A 19,946-nucleotide genomic window follows, 5' to 3' on the forward strand; every position below is an offset into this window, starting at 1 on the left:
TCGGGTGAAGAGAGGGGCGGAGCTGTCAACTGATCACCACCTGGTGGTGAGTTGGATCCGATGGCGGGGGATGAAGCTGGACAGACTCGGCAGACCCAAACGTACTGTGAGGGTCTGTTGGGAACGTTTGGCCGAGCCACCTGTCAGAGAGATCTTCAACTCCCACCTCCGGCAGAGCTTCGACCAGATCCCGAGGGAGTCTGGAGATATTGAGTCCGAGTGGACCATGTTCTCCACCTCCATTGTCGCTGTGGCTGCTCGGAGCTGTGGCCGTAAGGTCTCCGGTGCCTGTCGAGGCGGCAATCCCCGAACCCGGTGGTGGACACCGGAAGTAAGGGATGCTGTCAAGCTGAAGAAGGAGTCCTATCGGGCCTGGATGGCTTGTGGGACTCCGGAGGCAGCTGACAGGTACCGGCAGGCCAAGCGGACTGCAGCCCGGGTAGTCGTGGAGGCAAAAACTCGGGCCTGGGAGGAGTTCGGTGAGGCCATGGAGAAGAACTATCGGTTGGCCTCGAAGAGATTCTGGCAAACTGTTCGACGCCTCAGGAGGGGGAAGCAGTGCCCTACCAACACTGTTTACAGTAGAGATGGGCACCTGTTGACCTCAACTGGGGATATCGTCGGGCGGTGGAAGGAATACTTCGAGGATCTTCTCAATCCCACCGACTTGTGTTCCGTTGAGGAAGCAGTGGCTGGGGACTCGGAGGAGCACTCGTCCATCACCCGGGATGAAGTCATCGAGGTAGTTAAAAAGCTCCTCGGTGGCAAGGCACTGGGGGTGGACGAGATCCGCCCAGAGTACCTCAAGTCTCTGGATGTTGTGGGGCTGTCTTGGCTGGCACGCCTCTGCAACATCGCATGGCGGTTGGGGACAGTACCTCTGGACTGGCAGACCGGGGTGGTGGTCCCTCTTTTCAAGAAGAGTGAGTGTGTTCCAACTATAGGGGGATCACACTTCTCAGCCTCCCTGGGAAAGTCTATGCCAGGGTACTGGAGAGGAGAATTCGGCCGATAGTGGAACCTCGGATCCAGGAGGAACAGTGTGGTTTTCGTCCCGGTCGTGGAACACTGGACCAGCTCTATACCCTTTCCAGGGTGCTGGAGGGTTCATGGGAGTTTGCCCAACCAGTCCACATGTGTTTTGTGGACTTGGAGAAGGCATTCGACCGTGTTCCTCGCGACATCCTGTGGAGGGTGCTCCGGGAGTATGGGGTCGGCGGCTCCCTACTTAGGGCTGTTCGGTCCCTGTACGACCGGAGCAAGAGCTTGGTTCGCATTGCCGGCAGTAAGTCAGACCTGTTCCCGGTGCATGTTGGACTCCGGCAGGGCTGCCCTTTGTCACCGGTTCTGTTCATAATTTTTATGGACAGAATTTCTAGGCGCAGCCAAGGGCCGGAGAGTGTCCGGTTTGGGGACCATACGATTTCGTCGCTGCTTTTTGCGGATGATGTTGTCGTGTTGGCATCCTCAGACCAGGACCTTCAGTGTGCATTGGGACGGTTTGCAGCCGAGTGTGAATCGGCTGGGATGAGAATCAGCACCTCCAAGTCCGAGGCCATGGTTCTCAGTCGGAAAAGGGTGGATTGCCCACTTCAGGTTGGTGGAGAGTTCCTGCCTCAAGTGGAGGAGTTCAGGTATCTTGGAGTCTTGTTCACAAGTGAGGGAAGGATGGAACGTGAGATTGACAGACGGATCGGTGCAGCTTCTGCAGTAATGCGGGCGCTGTACCGGTCTGTCGTGGTGAAGAAGGAGCTGAGCTGTAAGGCAAAGCTCTCGATTTACCGGTCAATCTACGTTCCTACTCTCACCTATGGTCATGAGCTGTGGGTCATGACCGAAAGGACAAGATCCCGGATGCAGGCGGCCGAAATGAGCTTTCTCCGTCGGGTGGCTGGGCGCTCCCTTAGAGATAGGGTGAGAAGCTCGGTCACTCAGGAGGAGCTCAGAGTAGAGCCGTTGCTCCTCCACATCGAGAGGAGCCAGCTGAGGTGGCTCGGGCATCTATTTCGGATGCCTCCTGGACGCCTTCCCAGGGAGGTGTTCCAGGCACGTCTCACCGGGAGGAGGCCCCGGGGAAGACCTAGGACATGCTGGAGGGACTATGTCTCCCGGCTGGCCTGGGAACGCCTCGGGGTCCCCCCGGAAGAGCTGGAGGAAGTGGCTAGGGAGAGGGAAGTCTGGGCGTCTCTGCTTAGACTGTTGCCCCCGCGACCCGGCCCCGGATAAGCGGAAGATGATGGATGGATGGATGCTCCTGCAGCCAACTGTTTTGAAAACTACCGCCATTTGGAATGTCACTCAGGCAGGAAATCAGTGCACCACACAAATGCAAAGTGCACAATACAAATGACATGAAAAGTATGACAATTTAATAAGAATAAACATAAATATAACAAAGTCATATTGGTAAAAAAAATGTTTTTTTTAATTACTTATTTTAAACCACATTATATCAACACTTGTACTAAATGAATTGGATTAATTATTCACAATGCATTATGAAATTGCATCCTCTGTGAAAGATAAGGGTTGCCATTCATTTGTTACACTGATTGCACTCACTAAATGCATTTGCACTGTTCTCTTGCTCGTATCCAAGGTAAATCATCACCAATGTAATCCCTTACATGTGTTTTGTTGAACTAATGACGCTGTCATTGGCCAAAACACATACACAGGATGATTTTTTCTTTTCTGATCAAGTGTGCAGCCGAGTCGGAGTCGCTTACATATTCATGGCACAGTTCCATTGCTACCAAAATCAGACCACCTCCTTCAGTATCAGGTTTGGGGACCCTGTTTTGAACTTAACTGCTGGCGTGAAAGCCCCATATGTAAAGGAATCTGATTAATATAGTTAGGTGGATTAATATATATTCTCTTCTACTACGGAACTCCAGTAAGAAGTGTGACAGGAGACAGGTGACTGTTCACCAGTATAATCAAAATGAATAAGGAATTCAGTACACCGTAAGTTGGAACAAAAAATTAAGTTGCAACCATTTGGAACAACAATGCTTAAGGGAAAAGCTCACTAGATTTTGGAACAGAGATAATGCTGTCACACATCATTCCCATTATCATGAGCATCCAAAATCTACTAAATGGCAAAAAACCTTATATCAGCCAATATCAAGTTTATCCGCATAAGGAAACACTTAACAAGTCATTTCAGTGTATGGCTTCAACATATAACCACAACTGGCAGCATCCATGAGTCCTGACCCTCAGCATCTCATGAAATAACATGTCTTGTGGGTTGAGAGACATCACCATGACAAACATTTCCAGATCCATGCTTCCAACCAAAACGACACTGGGTAATCAGCATTGACGATTATAATAAACCTAGAGTGCTGTTTCATGTGAATTCAGGTTACAGCCAGTTTGCGCTTCCAGGATGACTGAGTCATCGTTATCTTATTCAGTCTTTCTCATATGTCTGTCAGGATGACAATATGACAAACCACAACTCATGTTCATTTGAACTACATGTGATTAGAATTTCCTTGTGGGTCGTTTCTTCAACAAAAACTTCTCTGCTGTATTGTTTCACAGGGGACAGCCATAGAAAAAAGATCTTGGTGAATGAATCAAATCGTGAAGAATAAAAAGAGCTGTGATTGATGATGCTACCATTACACAAGTCGTCAGACGTCCCAAACACGCTCTATTCATGGGTCTCTGCTGGAAGGCCTGGCTCAGGCCCCCAGTCTTATTGTAAGTCACTCTGTACAGGCCAAGCAGAGGAGTGAGAAAGTAGGGATGAAGAGAGAATGAGATGAGACATGATGGATAGAGGCCTGCCCCAGATATGCAGATGGAGGAACCTTCCCACTGTCTCGTTTCTGTTTCTTTATCACTCCATCAAGTCAGAAACCAGAAAACAACGACGACAACATCTTTCGACTTTTTACAGTTCTTTAGCTTTGAAACTCACAGTCTGATACGCTGGCTGCCCTCTGCGCAGATGTCTGTCAGAGATGGAAAAAAGTGATATGTCTTTAATAGGAATATTAAAAAAGGTAGTAAATCAGAACATGGAGATAATATGAAGCCTTTAAATATTTAAACAGAAAATCAGGAATTCAAAAGCCTGAAATCAATAAAATACAGCTGCAAAATATTGCAGTTCCTGTCTGTTTGTTTCTGTTTCCAAGTTACAAAGCACAAGACTGGCTAGTTACTGCACCCTACCTTTATATAAACTTTACAGTCCTTCGAAAACTACTGACAGTATTTCTGCAGTGTAAAAGATATCAGACTACTAAAGGTCTCCTGATGCCAGGAATATAACTGAGGCCATTCCCACATGTACAATCATTACAGCTGTGTGACATGCAGCATCCTTGCTGCAAGGTAACACCCAATGATAAATGGATTTCACCCAATTTCTTTAAAATATTAGTCATAATTGTTTGGTTTTAAACTCTCAGTGTCAAAAGAAGTGCATTTTATATACTGTAACTGGTTTGAAAGTATTTTTTCAAATAAATATATGTATTATTTATTATGCAAATAAAAAGAGAATTATTATGAATTTGTTCTATTTTTCTTTCATTTCTTTCATTATTCAAGTTACACTAAATACACAAAATAATGTTATTTTTAGCAACGGCATATGACCCCTTTAATAAATACTTCTATTTAGCATGGATGCATTAAATTGATCAAAAGTGGCAGGAAAGGTTTTTACGTAAAATAAATAATCTGACACTTTCTATTTATCAAATATTCCTGATCAACAATGCATAATAGTTGCCACAGCAATATCAAGCAGCACAACTGTTTTCGACATAAGATATTAAAATAAATGTTTCTTGAGCACCAAATCAGCATAATAAAATGACTTCTAAAGGATCATGTGACACTGAAGTCTAAAGTAATGGCTGCTGAAATAAATATTTGCAGCCTTGGTAAGCTTTTAAAACATTACCAACCCTAAATTTGGAATAGTAGTGTATCTTTAAAAATGTATCTTTTGTGTTTCAGGAAAAAAACTCAAACGGGTGTGAAATGACATGACATAGTAAGTAAACAATGACAGAATTGTCATTTTTGGATGAACTATTCCCTTAAAAATAACAGCATGTGCACTTGAGCAAAGCAATCATTTTAATTTCTTTCCAAATGCTGATTTAATGATGACCATTTTATATACAACAATGACATATTAAGCAAATAAACGGGAAGTTCTAGATTCACTCTGCTCTTGGAACTCCAGCTCAGTTTTTATCTCAATGACTGCTTTATGACTTTTGGCGTTCTCTCTATCCGCAGTAGATCTGCCATGAACAGAGCCCGTCTGCTTCCTCTATGGACCTCACAACAAGCAGAGTCTATTAGAGAATAAATGTGACATATCTATCAGCACAAAGTCTGGTCATTACACATGAAGTACACAGGAAAACCCCTACATAACCCCAACAACATGTCACAATGGTTCCACTCTGAAGGACTCATCGTAGTCTTTAAAGTGGATCACCGCAACATGACGCTTTTGGAGAGTTTTTAAACTCGTCTCAACAGAAGTGCTGTTTCTTTCCTATACAAGCAATGACAAAATAGAGTCTGTTGAGATGTAAAACTGAGATGAGGGCTATTAGCTAAATGAGAAAAGCCAGTCAGTGTGAGCACCATCTTAGAAATATTTTGCACATGACTGCATTTTCTTCAGATGGGTTTATTTATGAAATATTAGGAGGTTAAGGTGGGTAGCAAACCAAACAGAAGCAACTAATTTTTAAGCCCTTATAGAAGGACACACTGAGATCCTTATAAGGATGGAATTGCCATATTTAGATAATGCTGATTGAACAACACTAAAAAGGGTGTAGAATATAAATGAACTTGCCCAGGTTAAAAGCACCACCCTAGGCAAAAAGGCAGAGAAGAATTCAAAGTATGCTCTCCCAAAGACTAATGAATGTTTAAACAGCAAATAACATAAACTTTTGGCATGCCACTATGACCCTTGTATTGCCAGTAACACGAGGCACCTTGTACTGACCCAGCAAACTTCAACTTCATTTGCCCTCTAAGAAAAAGGGTTCTTTTGCAGTGCACAGTCATCACAAATAACCACACTATTACACCCGCCAATGACACGCGCTGATGTCATAGTTCCAGGCCAAATATCTGAGAAACATCCACACCAATAAACTCAAACGATGTTGACATTCAACACAAAAAAGTAACACTCTGTTGATATAGGACTTTTTTTGTAATACACAGAGGAATAATTGCTGCCATGTTGTACTTGGGCGCTAAATTGAGTCTTTTTTCTTTGGGTTTTGCAGTTAGACAGTATAGTGTAAAACACATATAGAATTCACTCAATTAAACACATTTTCATGTCAATGTGAGGGGAGATTGGCTCATCTGCAAATCAGCAAAGTGGACATATAGTTACAGTGGGGACCAAAAAATTAAGAACACTAGTGCAAATACTTCTGTTTATCTTTTTATCCCCCCTCATATATTAAAGCTACCATTTCTAAAATTTACATTTTAAAGTATTTAATATGTAATATATAATATCTCATTGTGTTAAAGACTACTCAATCTGAATCAACTTCACAAATTTGAGCAAAAGCTTATGATTCATGTTATCCAGTAAAATTACAATTTTCCAAAGAGAATCTTGCATGTTTCAATAGAAGCAAGGGAATTTTGGTACACTATTCCTTTTGAACAAATTAGCTTAATTAAAGGGACAGTCTATAGAGACATAGGCTTGTATAAAAACCAAGCATCATTTGCTCACCCTAATGTTGCTCCAAACCTGTAGGACTTTCACTCATCTTCAGAACACAAACTACATATTTTTTTATATAATCTGATGGCAATCAAAGCTTCAAAAACTGTGGAGGCACTGTGAGTAAGCCAGTCTCCAGTGGTTTTATCCAAATTGTTTAAAACAATTATAAATGTCTTCAGGTTTACTTGTGTCATGAAGATGAAAACAGTCTAATGCGATTGGAACTGCATGAAGGCAAGTAAATGATGACAAAATTTTTGTTAAGTTGGATAAACTAACCCTTTAAGTGCAATAATACACATTTAAATGCATTCACTTTGTCTTTAAAATAGCCCAGTACCAGTCAAATGACCAGGGCACGTAAATTCTCTTTTGACTTTATGGTTCTGGTTAAATGGTCAGCATCAGGATATCAGGATGTCTGAACCAGGCCAGTTTTGCCAGTATGTTGACAGTACTCAAGGGTCAGCAGGAAGCTTCAGAGTCATCTTTAACTACTGACCACCTTTAACAGCCCTGGCCTTAAAAGGACATGATTGCTGCCTCTTACTTCCTAAATCAAACGTTTAATCTATTTACAGTAAAACACTGTTACAGAACTAGGGTGTTTTTAGGAGGGGGAAAAAAAATCATTCAAACTAAAAAGAACATGTGAGAGGACAGGAAGGTTATACTCCAACAGGAAGAAGCTTTTTTTCTCGTCCTTTTTTGTAAAAGCGATCCATTTTCTCCAGTCTCTTTTAGGACATTAAACTATCTTATTACTTTTTACATTGTCGATTATGTCATATAATACAAGACTGTAATGGAGCGGCTAAAACACGCTGTTTGAACGGTGATGCCTAATTCTGGATATAAAGTCATGTTCGGATGATCACTCTCAAATAATGCACACCAAAAAACACTATCGTCTTTCTATAGAAAAGGAGCTGTAGGTTTTATAGGCGCTACCTCATGTAGTTAAAAAAGAAATGGTGAATGTTTCACAAGTCCTGATCTGAGGTAACTGGAGCTTTAACTCAAATCAAGCCAGTGGAATTCAATTCTCTGAGGGTTGTTCCTTGGGTTGTTCCTCTACCGCTAGACAGCAGCATTAGTGATAGGCTGATCTTCTGAACTCCTAATGACAGAAACTGACCTCTTCACGGCCGTCACCTGACTTGTCACTGTGGTATCTGAATCCTTGACCGCAGGTTAAGCCAAAAAAATGTCATTAGTAGCGCAAGAGGCATAAAGCCACACATGCAGTAGTTACACTTGTTGTTATAGTGGTCAAAGGCTCAGTAGTATTATTAAAATATTAAGAATGTGGCTAATATGGTATTTATTCAGCATATCTGATGATTTATAAAATTGTCTTTCATACAAAAAACACATTTCAAAATATTTAATTGCTAATTTTACAGTCTATTCAATGATTTAATGCACTTTACCATGCATCATTTCTTAAAAGTAGTCCAAAACATATTAATGTTTTCGTTCTCAGCTTGTGGAAGCGCTGCTTTTAATGAGCTTTCATTCATCATGTGACTTTCTCATCACCATTTGTTTTTCGTGGTTATCAGTGTATTAAAACGTATCAAAACAGATATTAGTACTTCAACAGGTTGGTATATTAACCTTTTATCAGTTGAAATAAAATACTTTTTTATTGTGAATTTAAAAGGAGTCTGTAAGCCCAAAAATTATGCTACCATTTTTTATGGTAAAATTCATGTCACCTCTCCTGTCTTTAATTGCATTAGTTGTTGTTCCCGAAAGTTGATCTAGATATAACCAAAATTGGTGTTTTCAGATTTTTTTCTACAAATATTATTCTAAATTATTATTCTAGAAAATGTTTTCAAAAATACAATCTGTAAAAAACAACAACAACAACAACAACAACAAAAAAAAAACAAGTAACATGGTAAGTTAAATATACTTTTTGCAACATCTTTTTTTCTCTCTCAAATAACCTAGCATCCTCTTGCAGACCACAGATGCCAGTTTGAAAATTTCTCCTCTAGGTCCATATTCAAAGTTAGAACCTCACATTTTGCTCTGTTACAAAGTCAAATTACAACATATTTAATTGGGATAATTTTATGATTAATTTTTTAATTATGCTTGTCAGTCTGTCAAGGCACACTCCACACAGTGTTCAGATAGCGTTCCAGCTGCACTCATTTTTCATTGTTGGTCTATATACACATGCGTCTGACAGATGTTTTTGTTTGTTGTGTTCAACACCATGAGCGCTTTGGTTTTAAGGCAATCAATCAAGTTTAAAAGTAGTCAAAAAACCAACTCTGAATGACCCCTGACTTAATCAAGTTATACTGAGATGAATCTATGTGGACAGCTCACAACTGAAACAGATCGGATCACTCCTGTGTTTTTATGTAGACCATCAAACCACCTGTACAGCGAAATTACCTTGAGGAATAAACGTCCTACAGAAGGTTATGAAAATACTAGAAGGGTCAATTTGCCAAGGACAACTATGATGTCCGTTGTTACCAAAGGGAAAATGCAAGGCAGAATCCAAACCTTACTAAGATCAGGCCATCTACCTGATCGACTAATCAAGGACAGAAGGTCAATTGCCAGAGAAATCAACTTCATTTGCCCTCTAAGAAAAAGGACTAAGAGTTCTTTGGATGAAATGGGGGAAACTATGTAGACATCAACAATTCTTTCGACACTCCACTGATTCTGCCTCTCTTCATGCGAATGGCTTCAAGAACGCCAATTTTGAAAAAGGCTTACATTACATCACGGTTTAAAGCCATGTGACAAAACTTTTAAGTCACTCCAAACCTTCTGGAAGAATTCTGTGGTCTGATTAGTCCAGGGTCGAGTCAATTCTCTTAAAGCAAAGGAGACTGTTTGGCGCAAACCAGATATGGCCCAAGACCAAGGCATCAGCATCTCTTCCATCAAGTATGGTAGTGGCAGCATCATTCTCTTTTCAGCAGGAGCAACTGGAAACCATGTTGGCACCAAAACCAACAGGTATAGAGCCAAATACAGGTAAATACTTGGATAGATGCTTTTTGAGTCAGTCAGAGATCTGCGTTTAGAGTAAAGATTAATTTTCCAGTGCAACAAAAATCAAGTGCACACAGCTCAACTATAAAGGGATGGCTCGGAAAAAAGAAGTTAGCAGTTCTGGAATGACCCAGTCAGAGGCAAGACTTCAATCCAAACTACAGCATGATCAGGAAAATACATTGTGCAAATGCTAATTTGGAAGAGTTTAAAATTCCAATACATAAGGCTCATAGAATTACTGAAACTAACTGTGTTCTTAAATATAGCAACCCTGAAGTTCCCCAAGACTCAACCTCTACTGCCCACAAAATAAATTAAGCTAATGTGACAGTGCCTTAGCATTAGCATAGACTCAGGAAGTGGAAAAAACAAATAATGCATTATTTAACATTTAAAAAATCTAAGAAGTTTATCATAAATGCTATTAAACTAAATTTACTGTTTCTCAATGGTGAAGGTTTCATGGTCAATATTTTGGACTAAAAAGTAACAACATGAATACTTTCTATAAACACTGCACATGTGTTGTATACAATTTTTAGGTGCATCAGAAGTACAAAAGTTACAGCAATTTTGAAGGAATTCCTTCCGCTGGGTTTTGAGATACAGGACTCTGCTCAAGACTTTTCATGGGGCTGATTTCCAGAAGAAAGCAGGATTTTAATGTGCAAATATGATATATCATGTGTCATATCTGCAAGACTCTTACAGATGAAATCCAGTGGAGGATTGTTGGGCTGTAGAGCAGAACAGAACCGTAACTCTATCAGCTCTCAAAAGTGAGCCTATGAAACGGAGACCATCCAATCTCAATTACTGCTTTAAACCTCCTGTTCTAGGAAGCAATGACACTGCACCATTTAGAAAAAGAAGGGAGAAAAATTGAGGTCCTGTTTAAATAATTTGTTCTCACTCTTACGTTTAGTTAGGGAGGCAAGAAGCAGACAAAATCAATCACACTGAGCCCTGAAGAGATGGGGCAGACACAGTGAAAAGCAGCAAAGTGCCAGCAATTCCCAGCATTAGTCTCCACCAGAAGGTCACCATAAAGATGAACCTGAGATTTGTTTAGGATATGTAAAACCATATAATATAGCTAATCTCTTGACCCACATACAAAATACTTCCATTATTCTTTTAAGTACATTTAATTGATCATCTCTATTTAATAAAAGTACCAAATGTGACCTTTAAAACATTTAGAGATATAGGACTCTTTTCAAGAAGGCAGATGCTGAAGCAGACAGGAAAGAGTAGTGACACTGGAAGCGGTCCATAGTAATTACACTGCCCCCTGAAAAAGTAATGTGGGGTACCTTCACCATGCCAACAAAAGCAACAGGGAGGAGGTGAACTTGCATCAGGAATTCTTTTTTTAGACACAAGTTGCATGGATGCAGAATTGACTTCAACTGAGATGTTTGTCCATTAATGTACATTTTTTCACTTAAGATTGTGGTCCAGCAGCTTTCATGAACATTTCTGATGTTTCCGAGGGCTGCTCTTCTACAATGCTTATGTTGTCCCCCACACTCATCTGATTGGCCAAATGTGTTAAAACAGACAATGAGATGATGTGTTGTTTTACATATTCTACCATTCAAACGTTTGATTCAGTAGGATTCTTTTTAAAAGAAACTAATACTTTAATTCAGCATTACAAAAGACCACTAAATCCAAAAAAGCTCTTCTTTTGAAATTTGTGTTCATCGATTAATAAAGGCATCACGGTTTCCACAAAAATATTAAGCAGCACGACTGTTTTAAAATTTTATCATATGTTTCTTGAATACTAAAACTTGAAAGAAAGAAAAAAGTAAACTTTTTTTATAAATATTTTTTAGTAAATATGACATATTACTTAACATTTTAATTCACATTTGCTATTTAAATTTAATTTGTTTCCTGTGTTGTCTTTAACACAAGTTTCACATAACCATTATCTCTATCTCAAGGTCAAAAGACTTGTATTTGCTTGTCAGCAAATATAAATATAATATTTAAATTCCAATATAAATTCCACTTAATTTTTAACTTTCAAAAGTTTGGGCCAGGAAGATCCTTTTCTTAAATAAAATAATACTTTTATTCAGAAGGAATATATTAAAATGATCGGAAGTGGCATTTTAAAAACTTATTAAAAAAGAAAACAGTTAGTTAAAGTTGTAATAATATCTCAAAGTGTTTCACTTTTTATTTTATTTATTTTTTTATTAAAAATATACAGCCTTGGCTGATGTAACCCTGACAAGTCAGCTCCAGTGAATTTTTGTGTTGCTGATCATTTTGAGAAAATATTGTATTTCAGCAAAATGATCTTGGGGGATAGAATATCTCACTTCAGAAATGGATAATTATATATCTCTATCTGTTTTCCCCAGTGTAGCATGTCTCACTTTACCAGCTTGGCTAGACAGATTGAAGAACAGTGTGGGAAAGTTCATATCAGCTGATTTCAACCTTCAGGTGAGGTCACAGACTACTGATCTGAACTCAGTTTCCTCCATGTAATTCATCCAGGTTTTCAAACGGATTTGCCACAATGATGTGATGTCTCTATGCAAAGGACACAGGTCTCGCGTTTAGAAAATATGTTTGAAACTTTGCAAAAGGAAGGGGTTAAAAAACACGATAGATCAGGTGACAGAAGGTTTCCAAGCAGCCTGTTCCAAATTTTCCACTTTAACCCCAGCGTCAGCTCATTTTAGAGCCAATGACATCATATGTAGTGTAGCGAGAGAGCGGTGTGACAAAGAAAAACCAAGCTGACCGCAAATTAGACGTTATTCACAGAAAACATCTGAATGTTCAGCCAGAGCTGTCACAAACAGGCTACTGCACTTTTTTTCTTACCGTTCTGTTCTTCTAACTCATTGCCAATCTCCTGACCCATCTGTTTTTGTCTACTTATGACTGCAGCCAGAGCATCCAGGCCAGCATCCTGAGCTAAAGAGAAAGACACGTGAGAATAGAAACGTATTTATACAGCACTGTACAAAAGAAAGACAAAATGGGCACATATTTATCCAAAAATGTGCATATTTTATGTTCCTGTGGATAACATCATGTAAATCATCCGGCGTTGAAGGACAAGCTAAATGCTCATCTCATGTGGGACAGAAACCAATTGAAAAAAGCATAAATTCCATCTAAATAAGACTCATAGAGAGAGAGAGAGAGAAACCCATTAGCAGCAGGGTGTTGGTATTTGTGACATTTAAATGACACATCGTGTGATCTGATGTCATTTTTGACAGAAGCAGCTGCTACGGAGAGCCAGAAGGTACTTCAGCAGCAACCTTGAAGCTAAAAGTAAAACTTGGGTAGACAAAACGGCTCCTGCTTTTTCTCAAAACTCCTACCAGTTGCTATTCTCAAATGAGTAGCAGATCTCATAATGGGGGCGTAAAATCAAAAAAGGGCTTCTTCTAATGTCTCATCCCATTAAGATGACAGCAGAAAGAGGTGGCCAGCTAGAAACAATGTCAAATACCACATAGTTACGGTGTAAGATGAAAAGACTTGCAGTCATATGTGATGTACCTTCAATAATCTGCTGCTGTTGGTGTTTGATTTCTCCAAAGCGGAGTCCTCTGGTCTGCTCAGACTCATTAACCAGCCACGGGTTCCCAGCGGGCCTCGAACCGTTTGCCCCAGTCATCAGACAAGACCTGGAGGTACACATTGCATCATGTCAGTTTATTACACAGACTCCTCTAATTCTGGAATTCTGAATTCTGGTTTGAAATTCTGAAACTTTTATGAGACTATGCACCACATTCCCATGATTCACTAACAAAGGTTGTTATGAAGAAAAAAAACTAGTATAATATAAAACTATTGACTTATAGCACTTGATATTAAGTATACATGCTAAAGACATACTTCCTTTCGAAAACTGGGGGTTAGTAGGATTTTTAATGATTAATTCGCTTATGAACTCAGGCTGCATTTATTTGATAAAAAAATGGATTTTTTACTGTAAAAGCAAAGCTGAACGCTCAACTACCATTACTTCATCCTTCAGTGCTACATGATCCTTCAGAAATCATTCTAATATGTAGAACTGCATAAGATACATTACTTATTAAGCAGCACAAATATTTCCAAATTTTATGATAATTTTGTGGAAACCTTGATATATATTTTTCAGGTTCTTTGATGAAAATCAGAGCAGCGTTATTTGAAATTTTCAATAGCAATGTAAAAATATGTATTTTCATCTCTGATCAATTTAATACATCTTTACAGAATAAAACAATGGTTTAAATCATATTGAAATTCTAGGAAGCCTAACACATTCACTTTGCTTCATATACTTGTTTGGCATATATTGTTTCTTCTGGAATTAGCCTACTACATTTTTGTTATTTTTTTTTTTTTTTTTTTTTTTTTTTTTTATAAATTATGCCTACATCTGATGGCTTCAACAGAAACATATCCCATAGATTAATAATAATATTGGAGTTCACACAAGTCTATCGTGAAAGAAAATCTTAACATATTTTTAAAGATGTTTTTTTTTTGTTTTCCGAAAACCAACAGAACCAAGTACACTATTATTTTGTAGACGTGAAATTGCTGTAACACAAGCCTCTTTTAGCTTATTGTTTTAATAATACACAAAAACGTATATGTACATGCGTTTATGAATTCAGCAGTCATCACTGTAATACACAAAGTCAACTTTCTCATTACATACACACACAGAGCAATATTATAGTTATTCCACATGCACTGTCAATCAACAGCTACATGCACACATCAAATGGACACACATCATCTACTTTACAAACATAAATAAACTTCGAAGCATGTCCGTGAGTTGTTCAAGAGCCACAGGCTCTTTTACCAAACTCACATCTGTAGCACTCATGTGCCTTCAGAATAAATAACCTTTCTATTTTTTACTTCTAAAATAGCAAACAACATCCCCTTCTTCGGACCTTGTAAGATCAGAGAACCTCTGTTTATTTGTTCATATGGGTTCCACTTTGTTGAGTTTTCATGCCCTACGTTACAAGGACACCAAGCATATGAACCGCCTCTGGCTTTTATACAAGCTTTCAAAGCGCCATGCCAAACCGAGAAGTGGCCTGTTATCCCGTGGAGACACTGCGTTGTGCTTTTGCACTTTTCTTTGATTAATGTATGAAACCTGTTCCCCCTGAGGCTCCTGGACAGCTCGCAGAGAGAGAAGTGAAGTTTAAAGGCTCTTCTGGAAAAGCTATCATCGCTCAGCATCGCACCAAGAGTTATGAGCCGGTCACTAGCTTGCACCCGTGTCCTGCTTCCTGTAGGTTCAGAGCCTATATGAAAACAAATCCATCCTTGGCGCTGATAACAAATCAATATTTCTGCATTTAAAGACACCTAACTGCTTAGATGACTTATCAAAAATAACAATTTAGGAAAATCAAAGCCACGTGGTGCAACCAAACATGAAATAAATAAAATAAAATACATACAACAGGATATTGAGGACAACCTTAACTAATCTCTTTGTGTTAAAAAAAAAAAAAAAAAAAAAAAAGTCAAACTAAGGGTGTCTTAGTTTGACTTTTTTTTTTTTTTTTAATAACACAAAGAGATTAGTTAAGTTTGTTAACTGCCATATGATGCAAGATATTTATTAATTAATAATCAATAATATTTGTATAAAACACATTTTAACAATTAAAAAATCTATTACAACTTATAGCTTATGATACTTAAAAGTAAATAATGACTGATGAAATAAAGTGTATTTTTATTAGATTTTTATTAGATTATTAGTAAATAAATTACTTCTGAAAATACCATATGAATCCAACATGCACACAAAGAGTACATTGCTCAAAAACCTAGCACATGTTTTTTAAACTAGATTTTCTGAAGAGATTTTTCCTTTAATCTGCACTCTCATATATGTCAAAGTCCCATATCTAAGATTTATAACCATTTTTATAGAAATTATTTTTTTTTTTCTCCAAGTTTCCTTTCGGGAATATGCAGTTGTTCATGAAGGTTAAGGTGAAACTTCATGTCAAAAAAGGTATTTGAGTAAAACTCAAATGACTTCCTCTCACTATAAGCGCCAGTTTCTGACAATAGCCCTTCTCTTCCACTTAGTTCAGCATCAGCGGAGCTTCATTTAGGTTCAGAGAGGTCGCTAACCTCTAAAGATCAGTTCCTCTCATTCTCATCCTTCCTCACAACGAAGAAGTTTACTTCTCAAATGCTTGGCAAGCTAGACTTCTTTCTTCTCAATCTCTCCATTCCTCCAGCTTTCTAATCTACAAAAGTACCAAGGCAGTCACACAGTGCCTTTGAAGCATGGTCTCTATCCAAGTCCAAGCTGATATTAATCCTCTGGCCAGCGAGACAAGTGGCCAGCGGCGGATCCTAATCTTTCTGACATGTTTGGCAACTGGTAGCTTGCACCAACCCCTCTACACTTCCTCCGCTCCATCCCAGCGGCGTGAGGATTAACGCTTATCCAATTAACCTCCCGCAGAGCCTGCAGACTCAATCAGACGAGGCATCACACTGAAACGAGACCTGGAGACAGACCCCGTCTCTTAGAAAGGCCCGATTTAACTAATTACAACTTTGTGCATTACAATCAAATATAAAAGAGAGGAAACAGGGGAGGAGGATAAGGGCACTCTGATCGGGAACTCTGAATCTTCAAATGAGCGGCATGTCATTTTTGTGCTTGATTAGAGGTTAATCTTCCACAAAGGTATTGTTTCACGACTGCCATAAGCCTGGTCTTAGCCCAATGGAAAAAAAGTGAAATGCTATTTCAGCTTATTGAAGCAAAGCTAACACCCCCACTGGCAGACAAAGACCACACAGTGAGATGAATCCAGGCCCTAAAAATCCTGCCAGGCTAAAATTATTTAGTATTTAAAAAATTATCAAATTACTACAATTTATTAGCAAGCTTTAGCTAAATGTGTGCACAGCGTAACAGTGCAGTGCGATGTGAACGGGACCAATAAAGATTAAATTCAGCCCTCTCATCTTAAGGAATTAGAGAATGAAGTCCACAAAGATGGCTACGATTACTTAAAGTCCATTATAATTTTATTATTCACCTATTAAATTATATTTTACCTAAAAAGCCTCTGTATTAACCTATCAGTATTTTTATTTGATTATTATTATTGCTATGAAAATACAGTTTACCACTAATACTTTGAATAATAATAATTAATAACAAATACATTTTAGTTTATAAGGATAGTTTATAATTTTTTTTAATATCAATGGAAGTTTACAATAACAAGAAGAGTAAGAAGAAAAGAAGAGTAATCCAGACAGAAGGAGCATTAAGCTTAAAAAATATATATATAATATTAGCAGGTTGTTTTGCCTTCCTATCCTAGTACGTATAACCTGGATCGAGAAGGTCGAATCAAAATAATGACCATCTCATTTCTCTGAGGAAGTTGGGCTCCTGAGCTGTCGTTTCGATTGAGAGTCAGAAGCGCACAGGAGATTGGCGGTGACACATTAAGTCTCTGATTGGTGTATTTTGGAGAGAGGATGTGAGCGCAGTGGAGAGTAGGGAACTGTAAACAGTCCGGATGGTGGAAGTTCAACACTCAGCTCTGATCAGCAGAGCAGTAAAGCTGAACTGGAGCCCTTAAAGAGTATGCACAGACTTCCGTTTGAGCACCGGTCGCACCATTTCTGGCATAAAGTTACTCAACACTGGGACACTACTGCAGGGCCAAGAAGGAGACATGGCAAGCAAAGGCCTCTATGGTCTGGTAGACTAACCAGGGCACAGAGTTCATGGTTTCTCTACTTTTGTTGTGCATAACCATCAAATGAAGGGGAATATCAAACTATGCAGCTTCAAATAAGGATGGCCTGCGAAACTGAAGCCAGAGTGAGAGAGTTTTGAGCCAGCTGACTGAGTCATTTGGAACAGTCACCTCATCCTTCAGGCCACTGAACATTTTACATTCATTGATCTTGTACATCCAATATAACTTGCAAACATAAACATTTGGTTTTGTATTCTACATTACTGTTGCAAAACCTGCTGATTTGTCATCAAAATAATACCTTTTTTATTTTCAGGAAGGACACATTAAATTGTTTAAAGTAATGTTTTCAACATTCATATTAATAAAAAATGAGTCCTAAAGGATCATTGGGTGCTGAAGACTATTGGAAACTCAGTTATTCTATTAGAATAACTATTTAGTTATTCTAAATTGCAATATTACACAATAAAACTGTTTTTACTGTATTTTTATCCAATCAATAAAGTGAGCATAAGAGACTTTCAAAAACAACAACAAAGCATCATATCAATCCTAAAATTTAAAATGGTAATTTACAAACCAGTTATTATTGTTTTTCATTATAGTGAGTTTTCTCTAAAGTTGAAAAGACAAAGGAAGCAAGCTTAACCGTTAAAGAAAAATCGAAATATTTCTGGCAAAAATTGAAAATGGATTATTCTGAGTGGTAAAACATCAACAGGGCAAAATGTATAACGAACCCTGTGGTATATTTTATTCATTAAACTTAATTGGTCATAGAATGGCGGTACCTTGATGGCTCAGCTTCTGAGATGTCTTCTTTAAAAGAGGTGTTCAGTATCGCTTCTCTGGTAGCGAGGTCATCAACAAGGGTCTGTCTTCTGTTTGCTTCAGCTTGCATTCTAACATTATTCATTAAGGCTTTAAAATGACACATTTATGATTGCATAATTACACTCATCTCACAGAACCATTGCTAAATCATCATAAATATCTGTGACTAATGAAAATAAAAGTAATATTTTCACTTTGATTTATTACAGTTGTTTAAGACCAGTATTTCAATACTAAAACACCACTGCTTCAGACCATACGGTTATTGGTTTGTTATTATACACTGCCCCCTACAGGTTTTTTTTCTCATTATTAATAGAAGCTCACTATGATTCTGTGTTTGTTTAATCACCCTAATATAATTTAAACCTGTACGCTAACAGGTATTTTGTCAAAACGCTCCTAAACTACATTTAAGACAATCTTCAGCATCATGACTGTAGCAAAAAATGTAAGACATTAAAGTATAATATAAAATTTAGTACCTCTGGATCTCAAAATCTTTGGACCCCACTCTCAGCTTTTGAGAAGCAAGAAATTAGTATTAAGTGGGTCTTTTTTTTTTCTTTTCTGGAAGGGATACATACGCCGTTGGGCAGAATTCAGATTCAATGTCTCCCTGAGCTGTGCTATATTCTGTTTGAGCTTCTGTAATGATGCTCTCAGGGACATGTTGAGCTACAAGTGCAGACAAAGACAAAAGTGATATGACAGCATAAAGATCACTGACACATATGGCTTAAATTTATTGACAAAAATAAATAAATCATTTAATAATAATAATAATAATAATAATAATAATAATAATAATAATAATAATAATAATAAAATCTTGTGTTTACCTTGGCTGGATTCCCTCCAGTCCTCTGCTGTTTGTTTCTTTCATGGATGTTTTCTGCAATTTCCCGAGCCATGCGACAAGCTGCATCATAATTCTGTAACCTAAACAATTACAAACAAAACAAATTGTTAATTTGGTAAAAAAAAAAAAAAAAACAAACAAACAAACAAACAAAAAAAAAACAAACAAAAAAAAAAAAAAACCTTTGCACCTGCTACAGTTTCCACCAGTTTTCAACTAATTTAGCGTTAAATCACAAGATTGGCATCAACAACGTCATGTGACAGATCCCAGCAAACCAGCCTGGCAACATTTATATCAGCTGTTCGCCGAGTAAAAACCTATATATGTAACGTTACACAAACACAGAATATTTGATTAAAGTATAGGGTGTGACAATAAAGAAAATACTACAGAGATAATTTCAGTCTGAAGTGATCTGGCTGAATACAGATCCACTGAATGAATTAACGTTAAACTGCAAATTAATTTTGTTGGACTTCAACAAAACAGGACTGTAGACCTCACATGATTATAAACGCTAAGAATGTAAAATGCATACCACAAATCCTGTGACATATCGAGGCACTTTCAGTTATAAAAAGCGTTTCTGTGGAAACTCACAGCACAATCACCAGCAGTGCCAGTTCCTGTTTGGGCGTGACGTCAGACGGTGGCCTCGTAGAGACATCTCACGTAGCCTACGCTCAAA

General features: G+C 38.3%; 1 protein-coding gene across 5 annotated transcripts in view; it reads right to left on the minus strand.

The window, feature by feature from the left end:
• Positions 1–19,906, minus strand: part of LOC127959291 (syntaxin-8) — a 61,672-nt gene extending 41,766 nt beyond the window's left edge. For 2 of the 5 annotated variants that reach the window (XM_052558365.1, XM_052558366.1), the window contains exons 1-6: positions 19,797–19,906; positions 19,236–19,335; positions 18,977–19,071; positions 18,351–18,461; positions 13,340–13,467; positions 12,650–12,742 (exon numbers count right to left, since the gene is read on the minus strand). In XM_052558365.1, coding sequence (XP_052414325.1) covers positions 12,650–12,742; positions 13,340–13,467; positions 18,351–18,461; positions 18,977–19,071; positions 19,236–19,335; positions 19,797–19,813 — 544 coding nt within the window. In that variant the 5' untranslated portion in view covers positions 19,814–19,906. Of the gene's footprint in view, positions 1–2,452; positions 3,975–11,907; positions 12,353–12,649; positions 12,743–13,339; positions 13,468–18,350; positions 18,462–18,976; positions 19,072–19,235; positions 19,336–19,445; positions 19,576–19,796 lie in introns of those variants that run through there. The other 3 variants (XM_052558367.1, XM_052558368.1, XM_052558369.1) reach the window with 3 other exon arrangements.
• Between the last annotated feature and the right edge of the window lie 40 nt (positions 19,907–19,946).

Source organism: Carassius gibelio, chromosome B6 (assembly GCF_023724105.1).
Source record: "Carassius gibelio isolate Cgi1373 ecotype wild population from Czech Republic chromosome B6, carGib1.2-hapl.c, whole genome shotgun sequence".
NCBI lineage: Eukaryota > Metazoa > Chordata > Actinopteri > Cypriniformes > Cyprinidae > Carassius > Carassius gibelio.